General features: G+C 44.8%; 1 protein-coding gene across 1 annotated transcript in view; it reads left to right on the top strand.

Moving 5' to 3' along the window:
• The first annotated feature begins 5,889 nt into the window (after nucleotides 1-5,889).
• The window catches only part of LOC126163955 (NAD(+) hydrolase sarm1), a 1,073,782-nt gene continuing 1,051,961 nt past the window's right edge, over nucleotides 5,890-27,710 (top strand). The window contains exon 1 of the mRNA XM_049920199.1: nucleotides 5,890-6,008. Within this exon, the coding sequence (XP_049776156.1) occupies nucleotides 5,916-6,008 (93 nt within the window). The 5' untranslated portion in view covers nucleotides 5,890-5,915. The remainder of the gene's footprint in view (nucleotides 6,009-27,710) is intronic.

The following is a 27,710-nucleotide window of genomic DNA, read 5'->3' as shown; positions in this document are numbered from 1 at the left end:
AGTGAGCCAAACGGGATATGACAAGGGCGATATACAATACTGGCATACTTGCTACACTGCAGTGCATTCAGACGTAAATCAGTCTGCAACAATCGCACTACTATTCAATAAAGATTTATGTTTTATAATTTAACAGCATTCAGCAGAATAAGGAGGTAAATTATGTGAGACACAGGATGACGGACTCGGGCGGTTGAGCACATTGGATTATCAAATACAATAAGGAAATCACAAGTAAAGACACATGTTATTTATTTCCATGAACATATTTATCTCATCTAATAGGCAAAAAAATCGATTTAATAATTCGCCACGACTAAGCCAGCGGACCTCGCTGTAATAAGGCAGGGTACCATATTGGCTTTCTACATCCTCAAGAAAGCTTTTAAATTGCCTGTGTTGTAGCCCATGCTTCCTTATATAATTGGTTGTACGAACAACAACACTCATCACATTTTTTAGGGTGATACTCTTTGCACATAAGTTTGCCTGGTGGATCACACAGTGAACGCCCCTTATTTCATTCGGCACGGTCAGTTTTTGCATTTTCTCCTTCAACAGCGCGTTCCCTGTCATCGCTGGTGAACCGTCTGTAGACACTGAAACTAAAGAATTCCACGACGATCCTATATTTTCAACACTTTCTTCAACACTACTTAATATATCACCTCCGGTTGTAGTGTTCTTCATGGCTACTACATCGAGGAACTCCTCCCTCACCTCTAATAAATATGGTAAGCTGCGCTGTTCCAGTGATATCAGCACTTTCGTCCAGAGCTAGAGAATACGCCATAAAATCTTTACAGATATTTGCAAGCTGGCTCTGGACGTCGTCTGCCATGTCCTGTATGCGACGGATAATGGTCATGTTAGATAATGGCACAATCCGAAACTGTCCAACTTGAGATGGACACAAATGTTCCGCTGCAACTACCAAACATTCTTTTGTTAAATCGCCATCAGTGAAGGGGCGCAGGGATTCTGCTTAAAGCAAAGCAATTTTGTAACTCACTCTGAGAGCTGCCTCAGTTGATTTTTCTTCGTCGTCCATATCTTCTTCGGATAGCTTCCTTTTAAGTTTAATAACTTCCTGTGCACTTCCATAGTCTTTCGCGTGGTACGACATATAATATCGCTGCAAATTAAATTTCCTAAAAGAATTCAGCGTTTTGTGACATATTAAACATTTTGCAACACCATCTTTTTCTGTAAACCGATACAATTCATCCCAATGGGGGTTGAACTGCGAAAGCATGGTTGGGGTTACACAACGGCGACTTGACATGATTCTTAACCAACGAAGTGACTGTTAGAGCTGATCGTAGTACTTCAAACGTTACACAGTCGGCGCGAATTCAAACGTGCGTGCGCATTTCCCCTCCCTGCCTACTCCTCCCCCTTGCACCTGCTCGCGATCACGTGTCTGAGCAGACGCGAGTACTCGCGCTCAAAACCGGCCAGTTGTTAAGCCCTGATCTAGACCATCCTGTCTAACGCTCACGTATAGGAGTTAACATGATCGTCATAATCGTTTCGATGCAGCTGTTGATGGAGAGAGATCGAATGAGATGGAAACCATGACGATGCCTGACTCACGCCACTTTCTCATGTGACTGCGCGGCAGCTAATGTGCGGATCAACTGCAACAGCAACAAGAATATAAATTTGCCGCTCTTCTGTCGTCACTGGTTTCCTTCTGTTAGGTTGTGTAGGTGTTACACTTTCACGTAACTGGTTGAAGAGGTTGATAAATGATTGCCGAGATGGTTGACGTCTGCCGCATACACCATACAATAACGAACTGCAGCCTCCCTGCACCTGGCATACACCGCGAGCGTGTCGGCCTGTTCTGCACTGGTAACTGCTATCGTCTGCTCACCCACTGATTGGACTGTCATACATTATTTAACTATCGAGTCGCACTGCACTCAAGGAACACACAAGCACACTCTAAGCAAACATAACAGCATCATACGTAGCAGCTACGCAGGTTTAATGGGACAAAGAAGTGTCGGTGTGGAAAATTTTAAAATTACGATATCCAGTAAACGACTCGCACTCCTGCACAAACACCACTGACATTTTAATTCACACTACTTTCAGTTTGTTAGTGCCAACAGGCACCGGTTACGGTGCATTCGATTGTACTAAGGTCGTATGGAAGGCCAGGTGAACGTCCCCCGTAGCACAATACGGTCCCCATCGGCCTCTGTCCGTGGCGCAGTGCGTGTTCAGGCGGCCGTTCGGCTGCATGACAGCAAATTCAGACATAACCTCAAACTTCTTTGTTTATGTCCACTGAAATAAATGAGTAGGTGAAACTTTTTAGCGTTTACTTAAACTGATGAGTGAAAATGAACCTACTGTCTCGTTACTTTTTTTATCATTTTATCACTGACCTACAGAATTTTCCCTGACAAAGACAACTCAAAATTAACGTATTCATTTATTACTCAGAATACATAAACGCAACGCAATCTGACTGCTAAAATGACAACATGACTTCAAATAATTAACGCAAAAGAATGGCCCTACATTTGAAGAAATCCTAACAATAACCCATACTTTTTCATAAGCCACTTACCTCACAGAAAGTCTTCATAACACGAACTACAGCATTGACAGCAACCAGCAACTACAGCCAGCTAAATAAAAGGATTCTAACTTAACTACTATAGGCTGTAACTACTGAGAGGCATATGGTTGGAAAAAATAGAAAAAAAAGTTACGTTATTCATGTCACATCCAGTTCCAAAAGTCATATAGTCGTCAAAAATTCCGCTCCCCAACTACGTCCATCATGATTTCACAACGCTTGTCCTACCAACACTGAGTCTCCACGAAGGACACGTGTCCAAGCCGTCCGCTGGCTGACAGCTGACTGCTCATTCGCCCAACCACAGGGTCTCTTACCGAGGGCGAGGTTAATTGCAGTCTGCAGCGCTGCCAACATACAAACATATAAACACGCTACTTGTAACAAGAAAGTTGATTCATCCGACTACGTAACGCGTTTCCCACGGCCCGTAACCCAATGTCAGCGATCCTGCGCCCACTTCAATCGTCACTTGCGGTGTCGGTGGCTGGACGTGGCTATGAAACCCCACGTCCAACAATGTACGCTGAACGTTGTGGCCAGTGCTCCCTGTCGTCGTATCTACCACATATTTCCGTATGCCCTACTTCAAAGAGTGGACAGGCCTTCGATTTCTCCATCTGATGTGGTGTTGTCTCCCAACCGCGGTTTCGTGGTCCTCCCAGACAGCAACACGCCAGCAGTGGACCAGCTTGGTCGTTCCGAGACACAGGGGTCCGCCGAGACGAATCTGCATTTTGTTAAAATCCTTATTTCTGGGGATCTCCCTACATGCGACCCATATCTTCACTAGAGGAATTCGTCTCTATTCTTGTAAGCTTTCCTTGCAGTGTCACGTGTGGCAGTGGCGACAGGTGACTTTCATGATGGGCAGTGGTCACAATGTTCGCGCTCATCAATGTACTGAAGCTGGCAACTCGTAATCACGGTGTTAAGGTGTGCTGGCTGAAAGCGCTCTGCTGGTGTGGGCGTCTCAGTCGTCGTCTCGGAGATGTGGGGCGCTGCCTGGTAATAGCCAACCGGCTACCTGGTACTGGTGACCAAGTTCTGTCAGAAGATAGGAGAGCACTGCAGCACGACTCACATTCAAGCACGGCTGCTGCATCACAATGGCTTGCTGTCGCCGCTGTTACGCGACTGCGGGAGACAAGTGGTTGCGCGTAACATCCTCCTCGGCTGCCTGAACATGTATAGTATTATAGGTCAGCTACGAAAACATATTGTCAACATTCGATACCGTCTGTCAATTTCCATGACCTGAAAGGCTTAAATGCTTTGGAGTAAGGCAACTAATTAGCCATTTTAATTGAAGCGCGCATCATCTTTTAATGTGCAGCAACTTTTTGTACTTTTTACGCCTGCGTTCCTAAACGTCTTATAAAATTTGTGTGCATACCTGTGTGTGTGTGTGTGTGTGTGTGTGTGTGTGACTTGCATTATTTATGTTTAAAATATACGTGTGTTGATCACTGCATGACTAACTAGTAATTACTGAAACAAAGGGTGTAAACGATGTCAGCTGTGTTCAGAAGGTTTGTCCCCTGATTAGGACCTTCGATTTGACGAATTTCCACGTACTTCCGACGACGCAGTTTCTTGTAGGCGTAGACTCGTATCTTTCCCGTTAACGTCACTTCGTTTCTTCCTTACCACATGGCATACACCAAATGCACGGATCTCTTTGGCGGAACACTCGAAACAACTGAAGGTCGACATTTAGTTTGGGAGGAGACGACTGCTGTCAGAACCGTCTATGTATAGTCCTTCCATCTTTCACCCTTCGCTTTTTCGCTTGCTACTGGTTTGCAGTCTGAGCTCTAGAAATTGAAACACACCTCCTTTCTTCAAAGTTTACTTTAATTTTCCTGTAGACGGCTTCTACATTTCTATATTCATCGTATTGCTGCTCTAACCGATCCTACTTTTCAATTTTCCACTGTCAGTTTCATATTTACACACCTATATTTCCTTTTGCTCGCTTGATTTGCTATGTCTCCATCTTTCCTTTTCTCATATATTTTGGAATGACTTCTGCTAGGCCTGGACATTTCCTCGAAAGGTCTTTTGCTACAATCAGTATTTTGTCTCTCAAAACTATTCATCCATCTTCAAATGCATTTCTGTCGCTCATTTCAGTCGATCATTGTATAAAGGATTTAACGGTTAATCAATGATCCCGGAAGAGTAAGCTATGTACGACTCGTATTAAACATGCGGTAACCTTAGGGTGACCAGACGTCCGGATTAGTCCGGACATTTCCTGCTTTTTAGGTTTTTGTCCGGGGTCCGGGCGGATTTTTACAGTGTCCGGCTTTTTCGCAAAGTTGAGCGTAATACAGTTAAAGTTACAATTCGTCCCGTTCTATTGCTCTTTTCTTCAGTACTTTAACTGTTGGCACAGCCTTCGTGATAAACGAGCGCGAAGGCGGTGTTAATAGGTGGCACGAGGATCGTCGATGTTATGGTTGATCCACTTACAAGCGAATGCCGATATCGATTACTTATAATTTTCGTTTCGTATCTTCCCTCTGTATTGGCTCGGCTTCCTGTAGTGCACGTGTGATTTGTGAGTGTGCTGACGGATGGTATCCTCATCTGCAGTTGAGCCGTGTTATGTGTCCTCTTTTGTCTTCCTTTGTCCTCCTTTTTGTAGCTGTTTGTCCTCCTTTTTAAACAATTAGATACGGTCACTCTAGGTAACCTCCCAGTGCTTTGCAGTTGCCGAATATGCTTGTGAATCGTACACGAGTAACTGTCCCAAGCTCTTCTCGCTGTCCGTCTGCTGATGCCCCTGCTCCGTTCGCGACCTTCTCTTTGCTCTCTCCGTCCACTTCCTCCTTCCCAATCTCCGCGTCCGTGGCGAGGGAGGTTAGCAGCTCACAGCTGCTGCCGTCGGTGCGCGCGCCCGTCACGCGCGTACGTTTTCATTATCCTCGGTCGCTGTCTCGGTAGTAACTTCTCGGTTGCGGTAGACATACAACTGTGGAGAAACCACGAGATTCGGTGTCGAATTCGTCCGGCGAAAGAGGCACAGGAGCCACTGAAAATGAAGTCTCAAAGTTGCGGGGGTCGGGTGAACGCGTCGGGCGAGCACTGACCTCGCGACCCAGTCGACGTGAGGCAAACTGCGGTGCACACAGCTGGAGCCAGCCGGCGCGGCGCGGCGCGGTGAGTTTGTCGGGGTGCGGTTGGCAGCGCCTGCTCTGTGCGGCGGCCGCGCCCGCCCGCCAGTCGGCCGCCAGCGCCAGCCGGAGGCCGCAGCGGCCACAGTGGCGGAGCGGGCGAGCGAGCGAGCGAGCGAGTGCAGTGGAGCGGCACCATGCACGGCGCGCCGCAGCGCCACGCCAAGCAGTTCCGGCGCAGCCTCACCGTCTCCGATGACCCGTTCCGGGCGCCGCCTCCCCGCTTCACGGTAAGGAGCACACGCTCTCTCTCTCTCTCTCTTACCGACAGCCGACTTCGGTGCTCACTGCGGCGCAGCAGCCTTTCGGCTCGCGGGAAATGCACGTACCGAGTGGCACGATTCGCCAACGACACCAGCAGCTTTACCCGGCAGCACGGGATACTACTTTGCAGTCGGAAGCGGAGTGCGAGCTGTTCCGACGCTCGCCGACAGCTGCGGACGGCGCCACGGGCAGAGGGCGGCGCCGCCCCGCTGTGAGACAGCGCTCGCCACTGGACGCGACGCCGTGGTGTCCGCTACGTAGTTTCCTCCGCCTGCAGGTTTCAAACTCGAGGCTCCTTTAGGTAGCGAACGAGTGCAACGGCGTACCTCTAAGCGAGAGAAGGAACCCAATACCGTACCGTTACACGACTAATGACCGACCTATGTACCGCGTAACATCGATTACATACGTAAGGAGGAACACGAAATGCCGTCAACCGGTAGACCTTTCACGTGGCGAGCGACTGTAACGCGTAATTTATTCCAACGCTTCTGGGAAAGCCGAGTGCAGCTGTAAAACAAATCGCGTACTAGACGCCACTGCAACTAGCTGCAGCGTTTGAACTCTGTCGAGTAGACGTGCAGACTCGAGAACAGACGTCCACCGAATTAAGAGAAGCACTCCTAAGACCGTAACGAGTCACCCGTGCAGCCACAACAGCGGTGTTCGGGAAACTCTGACGGCAGTCTCTGAATGAAATGCGGCCTCGGTATCGCGAAACTTTGGTGGGTCTCAGGGAGAGACAGGAAAGAGGGGCCCATCCCGACCGCCTTCCTTTCAAGTAGTTCGGCACATTTCTCGGATACTTTTACGAAAAGTTTCAACGCCGATAACGAGTCCTATTTTTAGGGCCTTCTATGCAATTACTATGTATATCGTGCCATTTAAACAAAAAGTCGTGGTTTGAATATCACGTTTTTCATAAAGTACTTTTACAGCGTGAAAATATAGCCACCTCAACACCTCAAATGTTATATTGCAGTTTGTTTGCGACAACGCAGGGCGTACCATTAGTTCAATTCGTACGAAGTTATAGCTTCAACGAAACAGAGATGCCGACATGAAACGATCTTCCCTTACGCTCTACACTGAAGCGAGTAACAGAGGACACACACGGGTACTGTGCTACACAAGTCCTACATGTAACCCAGTAAGAATTGGTAAAACGCTGTTTGTACACTGTTCGTATACCCTAATTCACCCCATATCTGTGCTTGTATCTAAAGTAACAATAGAATTTTCTTTTGTATATCATGTAAGAATTGTTTGAAAGTGTTCGGATTCAGAACTGAGTATTTGTGCAGGTATCTATTACCATCTAGACAGAAGATGACAAATTTATAGAAAAACAAGTTTGGGTAATAAACGTTTGGGTTGGTTCAAATGGCTCTGAGCAAAGTTAGCACCAGAAGAAACGACTGAAGGGTTCCTTTACTTAAAACGTCGTTTTACGCCTCTCGAAACCTTACCGTACATTAGTGCCAAAAAATATGATATAAAGTGGACGCCAGTGTCAGGTTTTATGTCTTTCTCTTAGAAAAACTAGAGTCGTTACACTTGCTTTCGTCGCCTTGTCGCGGTTAAACGTGATGTGTACACACCGTCACAAATAAAATAAACATAATAATAATAATAACAAGAAGAAGAACTGATCGAGACAACTACTGACACATATCACTCCCATCTATCTGTAGCAGAATATCGGAATACATTCCGATTTTAAATATTACGACCTACCAAGAACAATATAATCTCCATATAAATCAGCTTGGGTTACGAAGACATCCATCGTGCAAACCCAAGTAGTGCTGCTAGTGCGTGATACCTTCGGCACTGCGGATAGCGGAGTTCAGTCTAAACTGGGGTTTCTAGACTTTCTGAAAGCTTTCTGTTCAGTAGCACACGGATGCCTCCTAATGAAAAGGCGACCTCGTAGGATATGGTAACCAAGTTCGCGGTGTTTCTGGCAGTACGCTACCTTGGACGATCTGAACATAATCGTCCCTTCCTGCACCAACTTGGCAATAACTTCGTCCCTGCAGTTATTTGCCTTTGCGTTCCAACAATTCTCTAGCTGGTTGTCTGTGCGAAAATGTTATCTACATAGCTAGCGGTTCAAGTGGGCAGAGGAGAGAATCAGAGGGAGCCAAGTCCGGTGGGTGATCAAAGACTCCCAATCGAAGACGCCGTAGGAGCGGTGTGCGGCAGAGAATTGTCCTGAAGAAGGAAAAGATTTTCTATATATTTTTATGTGCTCACTGTGCCCGCAGAAATAAATGAAAAGAGCGAGGTGAAGCGATCGACGGGCTTACTAGAGACACTGCCCAACACGTCTGTGCAAAGATTGATCCGCTTTTCACTGTGGCTTGCATTTCGCCACCGAATGGATCTTACTTTCAGAATGTATTTACGGCGGTGTCAGGATCTTGACAAATAACTGAAATTGCATGCGCTAACAGTTGCAGTGGTATCCAGTTAGATCTGTAATGAAGGCATGAAGTCTGGCAACTTAATGGAGAGAGATACAAAGTTAGGCAAATGCAAAGACGTATTGCTACCTTTTCACTTTGGCACAGCTAGCGTCAGTTACGTCAATATATGGGAATAACGAGGTGTAAAGTGTAGGGTAAACGACGACATATCGTCACGTGTGGGTTGCTAGGATACTGGCAGAGAGAAGTTTGTGTACTGAAGTAATGACTCACAAAACACTTGCCCGGGACAAAAAAATGGTTCAAATGGATTTGAGCACTATGGGACTTAACATCAGAGGTCATCAGTCCCCTAGAACTTAGAACTACTTAAACCCAACTAACCTAAGGACAGCACACCATCCATGCCCGAGGCAGGATTCGAACCTGCGACCGTAGCGGTCGCGCGGTTCAGGGCTGAAGCGCCTAGAACAGCTCGGTCACAGCGGCCGGCTATGCACGGGACATAGCTGAGCACTGGCTCGCGTGTATGGGAGCGTATCACGTCGGACTGCCAGCAGACACGGAGCAAATAGAGAGAAAGAAAGAGCGAGATGGTGTGAGACACAAGTCTTAACAGACAGGCACAAGTCAGCTCGCGACAGCCTGTGAGGAAACTTCGAAAACCGTCTCCCAGGGCAGAAAGCACGGGTAATCCTCGGCCTCATGCATATCCCCTCAGTCCGAAGAAGTTTCGAGACTTGGTTAATAAAATATAGAGGGATCTCAATGCATCATGGGGTTGTAGATAGTGACCCTCTACCCGTTCCCTCCTAGTACGAGCACAGCCCACACAACGCCCGTAAAGCCGTGTCAAACTGTCAGGGAAATCTTTCTTTGGGACGTTGTTAACTCGAAAGTGAGATCGGCTTTGAATTTAGGTTACGCTGTCAAAGCGTTCGCCCCTTATGTGAATTGCTTCAGTGTGTGGTTTTGTGGCAGGTTCGCGTTAATAATAGCCAGTCCAAATAGTCGCGATGCTTTTTTGCAGAAGAGAATCGTCCACGTCTTGTATTTCAATGTAATTGCGGCCGGCGTCCACGCTTCGTACTTTTCCCTCCCTCGCTCTCTCTCACCCCCCCCCCCTCTCTCTCTCTCTCTCTCTCTCTCTCTCTCTTTGCAGGGAGTCAATGAGTGACATGCTCACATCCTTTTCTATGCAGTATTCTCACTACAACCTCTGACATCCCAACCTTACCCATGATTATCCGACATCCCGATCGACATTGAATTGAAACTTTTCTCTTCATCAAAACGCTCTGGAGAACGTCTTAAAACTTGGTTTAAAGATGTTCTTCAAGTGTATTTATAACTTAACAACATTGACACACTACGATGCTACGTCCACTAGTTAACGCTGACTGCTCACACGTGATTGTGTAGGAGCTGGTGTTTGATTTAGAGCTGTAGGTTAATCGGATGGAAGTGAACTTTGATTTTATCCATATGGAAGTGAGATTTACTGCCTGTTGCTGGTTCCCCGTCAGCAGGTAAAAAGAAACCAAAATATCTCTTCTGCTGAATTTGTGTTCCCTGGACAGTATATACTCACAGCGGCGGAATCCATTTGCGTGGATAAATAACTTCTGTAGTGAAGGGGACAGCAGGTAAACCGCAGTACAGAACGAACACGTCACCTCTGAGATACGTGGAAAACTATCGACTACGCATAGGATATGAAAATACCTGAAAAACACTGAGAAACAAACGAAAAACAACCACAACTGGTCCAGTCCTCAGAGAGCGATAATCGGTGAAGCTGAGATGAATTTTGGGAACTGAGAATCGGAAAAGTAAGCAGTTAGCGCCGGGGAGTCGATCAACACGGACACTTATAAAGGGGCGACGCGACAGAGGCTACCGCTTTAGCATCGCTGGCAGCACACGCCGATTGCTCTCACTTCGAGTAGCTTATTTGGATCTTAATGACGGCCCAAGTCGTCACGAGCTTTCTGCCGCAAAACATCTCCACTGAAGCGGGTACGTCGTATCGATAGTGAGGTGGACATCTACAACAAGATAACAGATCCCATAAGTTTATTTACGCTATGTGCAAATAATAACTGAGTTACACGCAACTTTGAATGTCGTATGTTGTTGTGTGCTGTTGAGTTGTTTACAGTCCTACGTGAGCGGTCAGATGCGAGGCGGTGCGGTTCGGTCGTTCAGTCCTACGTGAGCTCTCACCTGCACGGTGAATGATGACAGTTCAAGAGAAAAAAGTGTTTTCCGATTTTCTTGCAGTAAAAAATACTGTGTGTTAATGAAGCAAAGCTACATCAACTTCTATAGTTAGTTTTGCGGTAGAGATTCTGATTTTCCCTAAAAAAAATTAGAAACCGTTTCTTTCCGTTTTGGGAGTTTTCTTCACAATATAATACTTATCATTCGATTATAAGAAAACTAACTGTTGCAAAGAACTGATTTTTCCGTATCTTACAGCATGATATCGCAATTTGATGATGTAGTGTCAATTTTTTCGATATTTGTCGTAGTCATTGTGATAATCAATTTCTAAGTAAGTTATCACATGAAATTTAGCGTCTTCAGTGAAAAATGTGGTCGCTGGCTGCTTTACGTTTGGGTAATTTTAGGTGATATGTTCCTGCGTATAAAATGTAGCTGACACATCGAAATTGTTTTTAAAGCTGAAACAAAAGCAATATCTCACTACAGAATGGAGAAGGATGCTGAAGTATTTTTATTGGAGGGCGCAGGTGCCGAGCGCGCTGCCTGCGGCTCAGTCGTGAATGGTTGTGGGAGCAGACGCGTTGTTCTGGTGTCAGCACACCTGCCCTTTCATTCATTATGGACAGAAGGAAGATATTTCTAATGGAAAACTCGTATCTCAGGTATCAAACACTGACAACAAGGGAGTGAAACTAATATTATTTATTTGGAAAGGCATATTCATGGAGAATTTCACCCTTTGTATGAAGAATTGAAATGTCAAACATTGCTATTCAAGGAGTATACTCGAATGTTGCCTAAACGTTTCATTATAACGTGGACGCTATAAAACCTGTTCTGCCATTGAATTCAACTAATTTTCAACGACCTATTTCAGTTGAAGAACGGTTGATAGTCACTTTAAGGTAAGAAATAATAAATCAGTCCTTTTACTTCTTTATTCGCACAACTGTATGTACTTAATATTTTACATTTCTCAGATATTATTAAGATCTGAATGATCAGCTTACGTCACCTGTGGCGTATTTAGCTTCTACAACTCCTTTAATAGCAACTCCTGCAACTGTTTCATTTGTGGCAATATTGTCTTGACCACAGAAGGTCTTCATGGTCCTGACGCATTATTGCATCTCTCTAATTGGACAAATGCTTACAGCCCATCTTCTTTTAGCTTACGTTTATTTCTCGTTGCAGTCGGTGGATTTATCGAGCCTGAAGGATGCTGTCATTGCCGGTAGTTTCCGTTGCTTGGGGCACGGCCTGCTCCGGCTGTTCAACCACAGCAACCTCGCGTTCGGGCTCATCGTTGTCCTCAAGTCACTGAGAGTCTCACAACTTTCAAAGGCACTTTCTGTGTCCCTCACATCCATTTCGTCTTCCAGAGTAGTAGCTCATGTAGAGTCTAAGAAATCCGAAGACGTGCCCCCTGCCGAGTGTTCTGGCTGAATGTTCCCTTCTGTTTTTCGTTGTGTCATAATATCTTTTAAAAATAGCGTGGACTAAAAATATGGCCAAGTGCCTCTATATGCCGGTTCGCTGTCGGCGTCAGCTCCAGAACGAGGCTTAGGTATTTTTTTCAATTCTTTTGCAAACGTGTCCCTTACATTTTTCCATTTTTTCTTTGCCGCATCACCTGAAGTAAAAATTTAAAAAGAAAAATACTTCAAACCATAACGATAATAAAAGGTTGTTATCCTGTCTATTTAACAATTGCCGTTTCAGTGTGGAACGCTACGAATTGTTGACTTGGTTGTTTAGAATTAATGGCGAGCGGTATATTCGCTCTCAGTGAGAATGGAGCTTTCCATACGCCATATGAGCTGAGCGAACACGAGACAAATGTAGTCTCAAACTCTCCATACCACTGATTCATCCTTGTACATACAAGTGTAGGAAATTAATGCGATTGTTTAAGACGTAATAACTGATGAGATGCTGCAGACTATTACTCCAAAGTTAACCGTGTTCTTCTGGCAAATTTGACCTACGTGATTTATAATTGTTTTTCGACTGAATCGCTCTATATCATAACAATTGACTGCTTGTCGACGATCAACTCAAAAATGGATCATACGGCTCTGAGAACTATGGAACTTAACATCTGAGGTCATCAGTTCCCTAGAACTTAGAACTACTTAAACCTAACTAACCTAAGGACATCACATATATCCATGCCCGAGGTAGGATTCGAACCTGCGACCGTAGCAGTCGCGTGGTACCGGACTGAAGCGCCAAGAACTGCTCGGCCACAGCGGTAGACGATCTATTGCAAAAGACGATCTATTGCAAAAGATGTTAAAGGCACATAATGGCAGGATATCACTCTGATTACTGTAGTGCGTGTAATCTCGTGTTCGTTAGCGCGTAGACAAAGACTAGCTCACCATTCTGTTGTCAGCAATTGTGAAAGCGACAGGTTATACAAATAATTATGTTGTCTGTTAAGTTGGATGTATTGCATTACATACGAAAAAAGGAAAAAAAAATACTATTGTCCAATTTAGAACCTACCCCAACAAATTCAAAAAATTTAAGAAATTAACACAGATTTTTCATCATTCCATGTACTTAGCCATGGGCATACCGTTCCGCCAACTCGCATTCTCATTCAGAATTTCTAAAACGGCTGTTTCCACAACCGTTGCAGAGGTTTGTAAAGCTATCTGGACAACACTCTTAATGAAGCACATGACTGAGCGAACAGAAGATGACTTTAAAAAAGTGGCACATTGTTTTTGGGACAGATGGCAATTCCTAACTGTCTGGAAATGTGATGCAAAACACATTCGCATTAAAAAACCAGTAAATGTGGTTCCATGTATTACTGCTACAAATCGTTCTTTTGCTTTGGATTACTAGCCATCACCGACGCAAATTATAGGTTTGTCATGGCGAATGTAGGCTTCTACGGCAAAGACAATGACGCAGGCGTGTTTGATGAATGCCCCGTCTGACATGCAATAGAAAAGGGAAGAGTAAAACTACCTGAAGAAGAATTTTTACCAGGATCGGGCATCAAATGTCCATATGTTTTTCTAGGTGATGCAGGATTTCCACTAAAGGAATATTTAATGACGCCTTTCCCGGAAAGAACGACGACTGCAGGTGACGGTAAAGAGATGTACAACTATCGGTTAGCTCGGGCAAGAATAGTGGTGAAATGTTCATTTGGTTCTATAACATCTAAATTTAGAATTTTCACAAACCTATCGAAACTAGAGTGGAAAATGAAGTACATATTGGTAAAGCTGTAACTTTATTACACAACATCATCCGTGAATCGATCAACGAGACAGAGGTGGCATTTTTTCAAGATGTAAACCGAAATATACCAAATGCAGCACAAGACAATTTACAAAAGAGATACAATGCATCGTCACGAGCAGCTGTGCAAGTGAGGGATAATTTTAAATTGTATTTTGAACAAAATCCTGTACAAAGAATGCAGAGTACACAGCTTAAAAAGTCTTATGTGCTCTTACATGTTGTAGCATTTATATTTGCAATGAAGAAAAATTTTAAATTGTATGTCGAACAAAATCCTGCGCACAGAAAGTAAACAACACCGCTTAATAAATGTATGTTACACATGTACTGACTTGAAATAGCAATTATTTTCTCAACTTCCTGCCATTCACGGTATGATATTAAACGGTTATGATAATTGTTATTTTTCTTGTCCCACAAGACACGCCGTTCGTGAACAGCACTGATTAAGATGAGAAACACACTGCATACCGCGACAGCTTCGCGCGGAAACATCGGACAAGTTGGCCGGCGCGCCCGCCCCGCCACGTGGGACAATTTGACCGTCACCGTTGGCCATTGTTTGATATATCCGCGCGGTCGCCGCTCCGCAGAGCGTTCGAGTAATGTTTGCAAGAGCAACAGAATAGCCTGTAATGCTGAGTGAGGTCTATAGGTTTCTGAATGTTAATAGCACTTGGCAGCAGCAGCGCGGTACTCGGGTGCAGTGCGATACGGCCGCCAAACGCGCTGGGCAGGACGGGTGTTTAGGATTGTCGAGAGGGCCAAATAAGGTGGCGGTCAGTTTCACTTCAAAATTGTAATTTATTGTAATTTAATAACACCTTTAAACAAAAACGGCAAACAGCCAAATCTTTACAACTACGAGTTTCAAAATCCAATTCTTTCACGGCTGAAGGCCGCCATACAAGAAATCTTAAAAACGAACAAGAGAAATTTCAAGTGACATAAGACACGCAGTTAAAATTGCAAATGAAAAGCCTCAAGACAAAAGTGGATAGAACATACATGTACAAGGTGCAATAGAAACAGCTCAAGTTCTCAAATTTCAAAATTTTAAAATATATTACCATAATCTTTTAAGGCAGAAGGCCACAATGATTTCGGTTAAGGGGAAATTTTGAGCTTAAGGCTTTAAGTGGCTGAAGGCCCACAGTTGATTTTCCAAAAATACCTTAACCTTTAAGTTTTAAGCGGCCGAAAGCACACTAAATGAAAAAGCAACGCAACGACAATAACTAAATTTAAGAATAAGATTTTAAGCGGCTGAATGCCCACAAGTGATTTCCCAAAAATTCAAAATACATTAAACCTTTAAGTTTTAAGTGGCTGACAGCGCACTAAATGAAAGATAGCACAACAACATTAACTTTCAGCAAAATATCCGCTTGCGAGAGTTCAAACTTACTTATACGGGAAGAATTTACATAAAACACAATAAGAAATTTTTCATTTAAGGCATTGGCTATAAAAGATTATCAACACCTATGAGAAGGACAGAATAGACAGTGGCACTCAAACGCCTCCGGGAAGGGAGTGGGGGCGCCCTTGAAACATTAACGTTCACTTAGGTGAGACAGGTGGTGGGCCCAACTACAGTTGATCCGTCGGAAACCCAACCAAGAGACATAGTCAACTCCACCAAAAAAGAACACTGCCTGAATTTGCGCAGTGGCCAGGGCAGGTAACCAGAACACTAACGGCCACAAGGCAGAAAATTGCACTGGTGCACTCGAGTTGTAGTCAACCGACGGCGGCTCCATTTCACCATTACACCACTCGGTGTTGCACACAGGAAAAGCTCCCCACCGAAACGAACGGTACAACACGAACGGACCTGGCTTGGGTAGTTGAAACCACCACTCAACTATGACGTCCTGGGTCGGTGAGCCACGAAGCTCGCAGCGATCGGACAGCCCCGCACACGCTGCGACACTGCGCAGCGACCGGCAGCCGACCCAGCCGGCTGCGCCGCTCGGAGACGTCCTCCCCGGTCCGCACCAGCCGACCGACTGCGCGCACCCGCCCTAGCCGGAAACTATACGCACGAGACCACAGATGGTACACGGTGCAAATATCGATACACATCGCTGCTGACACACGTAGAAGGAGGAAGAACCACAGCATAACCGCAACAGCGGCGGGAAACCAAACGCAGATAGACAACCAAGTTCAAGGAAACGCCTAGTTCGGAGTGAGCACGGCCCAATATGTTCCACGCTGTCGTTGGTGCGCTGCAGACGCACTAGGCGTCGGACCGAGCTGTGAACCGCGGCTGCTGGAGCAGTGGAGGCGCGTCAGCTTATGGCAGAACGCCGCAGTAGCCGCTGGGGGCAGCAGAGGGACAGGGGCAGCAGCAGAGCAGGCCCCCGTGCTGGCGTCGCTGCACATTCAGTTTGAAAGCAATGGCCTTCAACTTACGTACATTTCCTGTATTAATTGACTGATGAACAGAAAATTTCCCTGTCTCCGGCATTCGATGGTCGCCGGTGGCTTTAGTTGGGCGGGAAAAAACTGATATTAATGTGGGACGTCCGCGAAAAACACGCACTATTTAAAAGATGCAGCAATTCCACTATTTTGAAGATACGAAAATGAAATTTATTGCCATACTTTACATGAAATGTATACATAGTATATAACACGGCCGCACAGGCGTTAGCTGGGAAAGAGGCCGGGGAAAACATCAGACATCGCCGCAGGCGAGTACCTTGAAAACGTGAAGGTTGTGGGGAAGTACGGGCAGGCACCGTTTCTCTAATAAGATTTTTTTTACCTTTAAAATTTTACAACTTTATTAACTTGATTTTTAAATAGTAAGTGAATATTGGTTATCATGAACAGCAATATCCTCAATATAGTTTCTTAACGGAAGTTCCTGAATCTCTTGATCTCTTGAATCTATTGAATAATATCAGATCAAAGAACAGCTCTCAGAATCAATTTACAACGCTTAAAACTCAAAATCTCTTTTCAAGCAAAGGAAAAAATACAAACTCCATAATGCAAGGTTAAGTAAAAGATTCTAACAGCACATGGCAATACCAAAATTTTTCTACACATCACCTGTGATCTCTAAAGGCAATAAAATATTGATGAGAAAATTTTAATTAAAAGAACAGCATTACATGCAATAGAATACGATTACTAACAACGTACACTCAAACTCCGTAGCCTCTAAAATGCACGCAGTATCACAAAATATTTTCCTTCCTTTTAAACACTTTACACCATAAACGTCCCTACAAGCGATACATACGACACCGAACGAATTATGACAAATAATTAAGCGTAAATGTTATAATTAACCAGTTATGTAAATCTTTTCCTTTCAAAATACATAAAAAACACACAAATCGACTCTTAAGTTCAGTGGTTACATTAGTTTAAAAAAATAATATACAACACGTATCTTAAGATTTCGTCGTGGTCTTGCGTTGTGCACATTGCTGCCCTTGAGCATCACACGCGGCACGGGGAAGATTTTCTACAGTGTACAAAACGTTAACACGGCGTAACCAACTTACATAAATTGGATACTGGGATTATACGTCGGATATCTATGCGGCTCACAAATCTTAAAACGGGCGAGGGAGTAGATGCGGTGCTACTGTACACTTCGGCTACACCGCACCGCACCAAACAGCAGTACGGTGGGGCAGACAAGAGGCTAATCGACAACTGTTGCAGGGCAACCTCAGCAAGGCAGTAAGAAAATATTTGGGGCTTTAATCTCTTGGGATGGCCACACCAAGCCACAGAATGACGTCCCAAGCTAAATAACAAAAATTCTGTGGGCGATTTCGCCACGACAAGTAACACCGTAAAATACCATAAGAAGTGAACTGCAATTAAGACGATTCATAAGCGTCCGACTCGAAAGCTCCACAGTCACTACAAACACTTAAAAGTACCTCGTGGACACTGCTACAGTCTCAAATCACTCGTTGTAACTGTGGATAACAGGGTTTATCACTCTGGGGGCCGACTTAGGTTTCTTAATAAGACAAGCAATGACTCGGTCCCTCACTCGGGTCCACCTTCGATCCAAAACAGTCATTTATTCTAAAGCAGCTAAATAGATGACAGTGCCGATATCAACGCCCCCAACGTGCACGTTTTTAGAATTCTTATGTTCACCTCATACACCAAACGTGCCGTAATTCTTCGTCAGAATCCGAGGGCAGAACCAAGAAATCAGGTTTCAGCCGTTGAATGACCACACGTTGATCGCCATCGGCACAGCCCACGGCGTCCGACTGCTTCCGCGGGGCCCGCCGCCGCCGCCGCCGCCGCCGCCGCCGCCGCCGCCGCCGCTCCCCACGCAGCCAGCACAGTCCGCAGCTCGCCCACTGCAACGCCCTCCTCCCTCCCTCCTCGCGGCGCGCGGGAAGCCATCTCGCCAGACATACTTATGCGGCGACCAGAGACTACAATCCGGTATCGAGTACTGAGAAGGCGGGTAGTTTCAAAAAAAAAAAAAAATAAATAAATAGCGAGCCGTACCGTCTCAATATATATTTAACTTGTTTATGGAATTTAAAAATTTTACACCAAAAAAATAACATATGGTATTTTTTCTCAGAAACTATTCTAGAGATTTCTACTAACATTCTCTATTTAATCTCTTTGCATATACTAAACTTTTGTCTTAACATTTTTTTTCTTAATATATCTAAGAGGAAAATTTTAATAATCGACAGATTTCTACCAACATCATCTGTTTACTCTCACTGCATATATAGTAAACTTTTGTCATAAGATTTTTTTTAATATAACGAACAGGAAAATTTTAATAATTTTCTATTGTAATTCTGTAAGTATAACATAAAACAAATGCAAAGTTCCAAGTGCTTTCCCCATATCTCAGCTTATACTCCTAATATCAAAATTTACTGTCGAGACATTTATCGGTTTATAGAAATAAGTGTAGAAAATTTCACAATTCTAGCCTTCGTACATTTTGAGGAAAAGGTACATAAACTGTAAAAAACATAGTTTTCAGGAAAAGCAATCCAAGGTTCAACCTATTGTTTTTTGTTACGTCAGCTCTTCAGACGGCCCCAGATTTCTACTCAGGGTCCTCTAATTGTGCTGTGAGGCCCTTATGGGACCAAACTGCTTAGGTCATCGGTCCCTAAGCCTACACACTACCTACTCTAACTTATGTTACGGACACACCCATGCCCGTGACAGGACTCGAACCTCCGACGGGGGGAAGCGACACGGACCGTAACAAGGTGTATCAGACCGCGCGGCTGCCCTCGCGGCCTTTCCCTTCGACTCTTCTCTTCTGGTTTCTTGTTTCCTGCCTTCTTTCCTTTACCAGGTATTCAACTGACGTTTCAGCTTCAGAGAGGCGTTGTAAATATATTTTTGCAATAGGTCTCGAGTAAAATTTCCCTTCTTAAAGTCCATTCTCTCACGTCTCGCATTCACTATCGTCACTTTATGCAATTTTCTATGCACTCTTTGTGACTGTGGTATTATTGAATGGTGAAAGAATCGAACACCTGCGTAAGTCCCCGTCAGTAGCACAAAGCAAAATAAGCATTGTTTCTTCATAAACAAAGTATCTGCTTTGTTATTGTTTCTAAATTACGGAACAGAGTCACCGATGATCAGAAAGCAGGCGAGTCATATCACAGTCTTCTAGATGCATGCCGTACAAGTTTGTTTGAAAGTAGTACGCCGAATCGTTGTTCACCGAGCTAGTTTTGAAATGTTGCTTCAAAAAGTGGGCGTCGCAAGAACGTCGCGTCACACACTTAATTTTTTCAGACGGTTCGTGTGCGGTTTCATTATTGAAACTTGGGGAATTCTTTGTCGTTCTATTACTAAAGAAGGATAAATTGGAAATTGACATTTTCGATGAATTTCACGAACTTTCCCCTTATTGTATAAACTGGGCACCGTGAGTCTAACGCAGTTCAGCTCTCTTTCTTTGTTGGTGGCCAGCTGCTGAAGCTTTTGCTCGTACTTTATACGCCTCACAAGGGAACCTCCCCATCGCACCCCCCTCAGATTTAGTCATAAGTTGGCGCAGTGAACAGGCCTTGAAAAACTGAACTCACATCAATCAAGAAAACAGGAAGAAGTTGTGTGGAACTATGAAAAAATAAGCAAAATATACAAACTGAGTAGTCCATGTGTAAGATAGGCAACACAAGGATAGTTTAAGCCCAGGAGTGCCGTGCTCCCGTGGTTAGCGTGAGCAGCTGCGGAACGAGAGGTCCTTGGTTCAAGTCTTCCCTTGAGGGAAAAGTTTAATTTTTTATTTTCGCACGGTTATGATATGTCCGTTCGTTCATTGACGTCTCTGTTCACTGTAATAAGTTTAGTGTCTGTGTTTTGCGACCGCACCGCAAAACCGCGCGATTAGCAGACGAAAGGACGTGCCTCTCCAATGGGAACCGAAAACATTTCATGGCAAGGTCATAGGTCAACCGATTCCTCCACAGGAAAACACGTCTGATATATTGTATACGACACTAGTGACGGCATGTGCGTCACATGACAGGAATATGTTGTCGACCCACCTAACTTGTACACTTGGCGAATGGGTAAAAAGATTCTTCTACCTTGCCCGATTTAGGTTTTCTTGTGGATGTAATAATCACTACCAAAAAAGTGATGAAAACATAAGAGTTTGTCACATAAACTGCAACAAATGAATGCAACAGTTTCACAGTCGCACAGTTTTCCCTGTGCTCTGTCAAAACATATGTTGTTAACGTTTTCAAATTTTTCCGTTTAGGTGTAGCGTTCCCATACTACGGCGCAGTTACCTCGCATCGGACGGACGGACGGAGAGATAATAATTGTGTGAAAATAAAAAATTAAACTTTCGACTTGAGGGAAGACTTGAACCGAGGACCTCCCGTTCCGGAGCTGCTCACGCTAACCAAGCCGCTCCTGTGCTCAAACTATCCTTGATGGTGCCTATCTTGCGCATGGACTATTCAGTTTGTATATTTTGCTTATTTTTTTCATAGTTCCACACAACTTTTTCCTGTTTCCTCGATAGATGTGTGTCAAGTTTTTCAAGGCCTATCCACTGTGCCAACTTATAACTAAATCTGAGGGGGGTGCGATGGGGAGGTTCCCTTGTCAGAAAATCTCCCTGTTACACCTGGTCGAATCCACATCAGTTGCTTACAGTTCGTCGTTCAAGCTACCACCATACTTTTGCACTGGCGTCACTTCTACGCCAGAAATAAAATCGTTCTCAGAAGTTTTTGAACGGACGGTGTGTGAATCCCCTACAGATCGTGGAGATGATATCAGGCAGTTAAAAAGTCGAACAGAGACACAGAAGGAATCATTTTTCCCACGCTCCGTCCCCGAAATAAACGAGAAGAAACTGCCCTCTGCCACGCACTCGACAGTGATGTACACGTAGCGTAGGCAGTCACGATTCGCCAGTCCGCCAGGCAGTTCCGAATGGTGCAGCAGCTGGAGCTGGAGCTGGAGCTGGAGTCCGCTCATCACCGCGAGCATTTCACGGAGCTCACGAGGCCTCGCGAAAGTTGGCGAAAGTTGTCTCGGCGAGTCCTGCATTAAATACGGAGGCCTGCGGTCGCCGGCCGCTGGTTACTAGTGAGTGTAACGCGTTTGCATCGGAGTGAGGGGGAAAACACACAGCAGTTGGGAGAGTGCTCGGCGGCGGTCGATTCGAGGCGAGCGGCGGCGGCGGAGTGCGCGACGGCGGCAGTCAGTCTGAACATGGATCCGTGTGAGCTTCGCGTGGGATGGGCCGCACCACAATTGTAGCGAGGGGGCGAGACCCAGAATATTAACCACTGCAACCGGCAGAACAGGGCACACTTGTATTGAATATCGGCTTTCACATGTGGCGACGCATCAGGAAAAGTTCCACAATGAGGTCCAGGCCAGGAAGGTCGGGTCGAGCAGCAACAGTGATGGCGAGTTAGCCAGCCAGCCCTGCCGCTGCGCGCTACGGTGGGCAGCGGCCGTCGTCCGGCCAGGAGAACCACCGCGTGTCGCGGCGGACAGTCGTATTGACCCACTACGATCACGTTCACTGCTTCACTTTCTCTTCTTCCTACGTTGTTGTTTCCTATTTTTCCAGTATTCCCTCATTTTCTCCCATGAAATCTCGTCCTTTCATCTGTCCGTGTTGTTCCTGACTTTTTATTTCTTCTGCTTTGAAAGCCTTCCAAATTTAGTATTTTATTTTTAAAACGGTTTCTTTCCGCTATTTCTGATTCTTTGATGTTCTCTCTTTCTATGTCTTTTCTTACTTCTGTAATCCATGCTATTGCCGATTTCTTCTAAATGTAGGAGTATTTGTTCCATCCATTCGGTAGTGTCCGAAAAAGTTTAATCATCGTTTGGCCATTACTTCAGATATTTTCTCTATTTTTTTGTGGATCTCCTCATTACCTCTCATTTTCCAATCATCTGCAGTTTTTATTGCACCCATTACTTTTCTAATAATCCATCTTTCCAGTACCTCTACTCTGTTCATCTTATAGTTCATCGCTAGGCATTCACATCCATATAAACATTCTGGTCGTACCACTGTGCTGTAGTGTTTTTGCTTTGTTTTTCTAGATATACATTTCTTATTGTAAATATTTTTGGTCAAACCACATGCGCTTTCCATTTTGTTAATTCTTACAGCTATTTCAGATTTTTCTAGTCCATTCTGTTGTCTAGTTTCTCCAACATATATAAATTTATTTACTAGCTCTATTTTACCCATTTGTGTTTCTATGAATTTTGGCGCATTTTTTTTATAATTCTCATGAATTTTGTTTTTTCATCTTAAATTTTCGAGACCAGTTCTGTTTGCTTTTTTTTCCGGAAAGTTTATTTGAATAACCTCTTCTTTCAGGTTTTCTGAAAGTATTGCAAAATCATCCGCAAAAGCCAATCAGTTTACCTTAATTCCATTTGTTTTCCTTCACAGAGTTATTGGTTCAATTTTGTGATTTTTTAGCTCTCAATTCCATATCTTTACAATTTTTTCTAGAACACAATTGAACAGTAAACGTGGTAAACCATCGCCTTGTCTAACACCAGTTGTTATTTCAAATGGCTGAGATACTTTCCCATAAATTTGGCTAAAGTTATTGTACCTGTTAGTGTTTCACCAATTATATTTGCTAATTTTGTTTAACACCAAATTCTCTAATAACCTTATCTGTTGTTTCTTGTCTATAAAATCAAATGCTTTCTTTAAATCAATAAATGACACTTTTAATGGTTTTCTCGTTAACATTCTACGGCGAATTGTTGACTTAAAGTTAAAAATTCGTTCTGCACAGGATCTTCCCTTTCCAAAACCACCCTGATAATCTCCCATTTGTTTGTCTAAAGTGTCTACCACTCTGTTCAGGAGAATCTTTGGTAATATTTTGTATGCCACCTGCAGAAGTCACACTCCTATGTAGCTATCGACATAATGTTTGGCGCCGTGCAGGTGAGCGCCACAATCAGGACTGCATACGACCGAGGCACACAGGGCCAACACCCGGCATCATGGTGTGGGGAGCGATCTCCTACACTGGCCGTACACCACTGGTGATCGTCGAGGGGACACTGAATAGTGCACGGTACATCCAAACCGTCATCGAACCCATCGTTCTACCATTCCTAGACCGGCAAGGGAACTTGCTGTTCCAACAGGACAATGCACGTCCGCATGTATCCCGTGCCACCCAACGTGCTCTAGAAGGTGTAAGTCAACTACCCTGGCCAGCAAGATCTCCGGATCTGTCCCCCATTGAGCATGTTTGGGACTGGATGAAGCGTCGTCTCACGCGGTCTGCACGTCCAGCACGAACGCTGGTCCAACTGAGGCGCCAGGTGGAAATGGCATGGCAAGCCGTTTCACAGGACTACATCCAGCATCTCTACGATCGTCTCCATGGGAGAATAGCAGCCTGCATTGCTGCGAAAGGTGGATATACACTGTACTAGTGCCGACATTGTGCATGCTCTGTTGCCTGTGTCTATGTGCCTGTGGTTCTGTCAGTGTGATCATGTGATGTATCTGACCCCAGGAATGTGTCAATAAAGTTTCCCCTTCCTGGGACAATGAATTCACGGTGTTCTTATTTCAATTTCCAGGAGTGTACATTAAATATGTGTTTAAAGGTTTGGTAAAAATTTCTAGTTTTATTTTTGGTGAAATTTTCTGCTATTTCAATAAGCTGAGAATTTTCAAAGTTTCTTTATGGATTATTTTTATGCATTTTTGCGAACATCTCCATTTTCTCCATTTTTGATTTTGTATTAGCGCTTCTTCACACTCGTCATTCCACCTAGCGTCCTTTTTATTCTCGGCCAATGCTAAAGTTTTCTCTGCTGTTTGAGTTATTTGCATTTGGAGTTCAAGCCAATCACCTTCTGTACTTGTCTCAATTTTTCCTCTAAATTTTTCTATATTTTCTTTTGTAATGTTAGCTGTAGTGGTGTTGTAACTGATCACTTTCTTATTCGCCTTTTTTGTTTTTTCCCTCCCAATTTGCGCATTGAAGTCACCAAGAAGTATTTTAACGTTCTTTTTAGGTACCATAGAAATTTCAGATTCCAAAAGATCCGCGAATTGATTTATTTTCTCGAGATTTCTTCTGCTGTCAGCATTTATAGGTGCACGACAGTTAAGAGGGTGTAACTATAATAATATAGTATTTTTGATCTTTTATTTGAACATAAAAATTATAATTGCGACACTTACAGTTCTCGAAATATTACTCACTGGACATTACTAGTACCACAACACGGCTGAAGAAGCATATTTGCTAGTTTGCACAATGCAGCTTTACTATTTCCGTTTTAACTAACATTGTTCACCGGCGTGTTTTTATTCGCTGGAAACACCAAGTTTCATTGTGAACGGTGGAAGGACGTCGGCACAGCTCGCGATTTTCGTCTACATTACGCCGGTGATAGCAGCTACAATCGGCAAACAAGCTTCTGTAGACAGTGAACCTACGAGAACGGCCGCGCACATATAACTCACAAACTGCCCGCTGTCTGCCGACGCACGTTTCGTGGCAGAGCAGGCGCTGCGGCGGTTAGGCAGTGAGGTGTTGCCGCGGGCGTGCACGGCGCTTATTTTAGCCGCTCCTGCGCAAGTGCCGGCCCGCGCTTATTTTGAAACGCGTCGGCCCCGGCGCCGGCACACGGCCCACGGCCCCGCTCTCACACATCCGCCGGCTCGGCCACACAGGTCTGCATTGTTTCAGCGGCGAGGTGGCCGTCCGCCTCTGTTGCCTCGAAGCAAACGCTTACTGGACTACGCGCTGCCCGCCTGTCGCCAGCTGCCCGGGGTCTCTAAGAGTAAGCAATGTGCTGAGTACTGTAAGGAAACGTCCTGGCAGATTAAAACTGTGTGCCAGACCGAGACTCGAACTCGGGACCTTTACCTTTCGCGGGCAAGTGCTCTACCAGCTGAGCTACCCAAGTACGACTCACGCCCCGTCCTCACAGCTTTACTTCTGCCAGTACTTCGTCTCCTACCTTCCAAACTTTACAGAAGCTCTCCTTTGGAGGAGAGGCAAAGGTCCCGAATTCGAGTCTCGGTCCGGCACACAGTTTTAATCTGCCAGGAATTTTCATTTCAGCGCACACTCCGCTGCAGAGTGAAAATCTCACTCTGGAAACATCCCCCAGGCTGTGGCCAAGCGATGCCTCCGCAATATCCTTTCTTTCAGGAGTGCTAGTTCTGCAAGGTTCGCACGAGAGCTTCTGTAAAGTTTGGAAGGTAGGAGACGAGGTACTGGCAGAGGTAAAGCTGTGAGGAAGGGCGTGAGTCGTGCTTGGGTAGCTCAGTTGATAGAGCACTTGCCCGAGAAAGACAAAGGTCCCAAGTTCGAGTCTCTGTCCGCATTCTGGATACTGTAAGGAAATTTCAAACAGTAACACTCCCACGGGAAATTTGCTAATTTTTTTCCGTCCTCATCTTCAAAAATGGTTCAAATGGCTCTCAGCACTATGGGAACTTAGAACTACTTAAACCTAACTAACCTAAGGACATCACACACATCCATGCCCGAGGCAGGATTCGAACCTGCGACCGTAGCGGTCGCGCGGATCCAGACTGAACCGCTCTGCCACACCGGCCGGCAGTCCTCATCTTCCAAGTGTATGCTAAGAAAAGCCTCTTCTGGTTTCACCACCTCGTCCACGGTCTGCCCTCTGACCCTCTGCACACAGGATTATTTAGTAAAGTTTACTTTGCTATCCCTCTTTTCTTTGATTTACTTCTGTGCGCCTCTATTACAGTAAATTTTATCCTATTATGGTTGTCCCTGACACCTTCTACATATCTGTGGATCTTTATTTCTGATGTTACACTTGCTCCCACGTTTTACCACCGAAACAGATTTTTGATCATACTCATTCCTGTCCTAGAAAAGTCATGAGTTTAGTTATTGACATCCTTAACTTACGTTCACACATCTAGAGTTATCACAGAATCGACATGACTATCCATCTGTTGGGGAATAACACCTGTTGGTGTTGTACAAAAGACTGTAGACTATACTGCCCTCTACAGCACGTGTTTGTAATTGTGGCTGAAACTGTAATGGAAGCTGCGAGTAAATATGTTTGCTGAAACAGCTGTGTCGAATTTCTTTGAAATGCTGGAAGTGAGCAACTTGAATCTCGACATACGATCGAGCCAACCCTCTGCAACGTTCAGCTCGCGCAGATAAGTCGCGGAATTTGCTGTACTCCACTCCCGGACGCTACTGATTGATTCTGTTTGTATATGCCGCTGCTTCTTGCGTACTTGTCGCTGGCCGAGGAATATTGTGCAGTTGACACATTATCACGCAAGATACGTCGAGATAACGCTCCGCATCTGTCGTTCTTGTGACAGTTAAAGGGCTACGAGAACAAGAGATAACAAAATTCACGACCTTTGTGTGTGTACTGCGAAGAAACAGAGCACTGGGGCCCGTACTGTCGAGAGGTTGGCAACTCACAGGTACCCAGGGGAAAATGAACCGCTGCTCGGTGTACCTCAGACGTGGCCGTAATAAACATCAGTGTTTGAAACCGGGAAAGAATCGTGTGCAAAATGTAAGGATGAGCACCACGTTTCCATTTGTAACAGCCACCTCACGAGAGTGAACACGACTGAAACGAGGACTTGCAGTCTCAGATATTTACATCTGCTCGTGTGACTGTCGTGGGACCAACTGGAGGGAGTAAACTCATATGGTGTGTCCTATACAAAGGCACTCGGGCAGCTATTGTCCATCATTCACTGGACCACAACTACGGAGACAATGACGTCTGAAGAGTTGTCCTGTGCTTCGTACCTCTCACAAAGAAAGACTCATTTTGATAGGTACACCCAGCCGACGCCTGTGTATCAATTACCGCTTTAGAAAGCAGCAATAAATTCTTTCATCAGCCGACAGTACCACAAGATGTGGGAGAAATTGTCGTGAAGGACTATACACAGCTGGCAGATCCTAGAGGAGACACTGAACATCCACCTACTAAAGTCCTGATTGGAGAAGATTATTATTGGAAAATTCTGATCTTGGAACAGTCAGTTATCACGTTCATTGGTCCTCCTTCCGACAATCTCCGCTTATATTGTTAGTGGAAACAGAACTGGTACTGCTGCTCAAAAGACAACCAACTGCATTCAGGGTAGCTGCAGTGAGGTGACTGACGAGGCAGTGCGCGTTTTTGGAACTTGGAGACAATCAAGAGCATCAAGAGCGAGCACTGACACCCATCCACTAA

Source organism: Schistocerca cancellata, chromosome 1 (genome assembly GCF_023864275.1).
Source record: "Schistocerca cancellata isolate TAMUIC-IGC-003103 chromosome 1, iqSchCanc2.1, whole genome shotgun sequence".
Lineage (NCBI taxonomy): Eukaryota > Metazoa > Arthropoda > Insecta > Orthoptera > Acrididae > Schistocerca > Schistocerca cancellata.
This window is presented reverse-complemented; position numbering and strand designations above follow the sequence as displayed.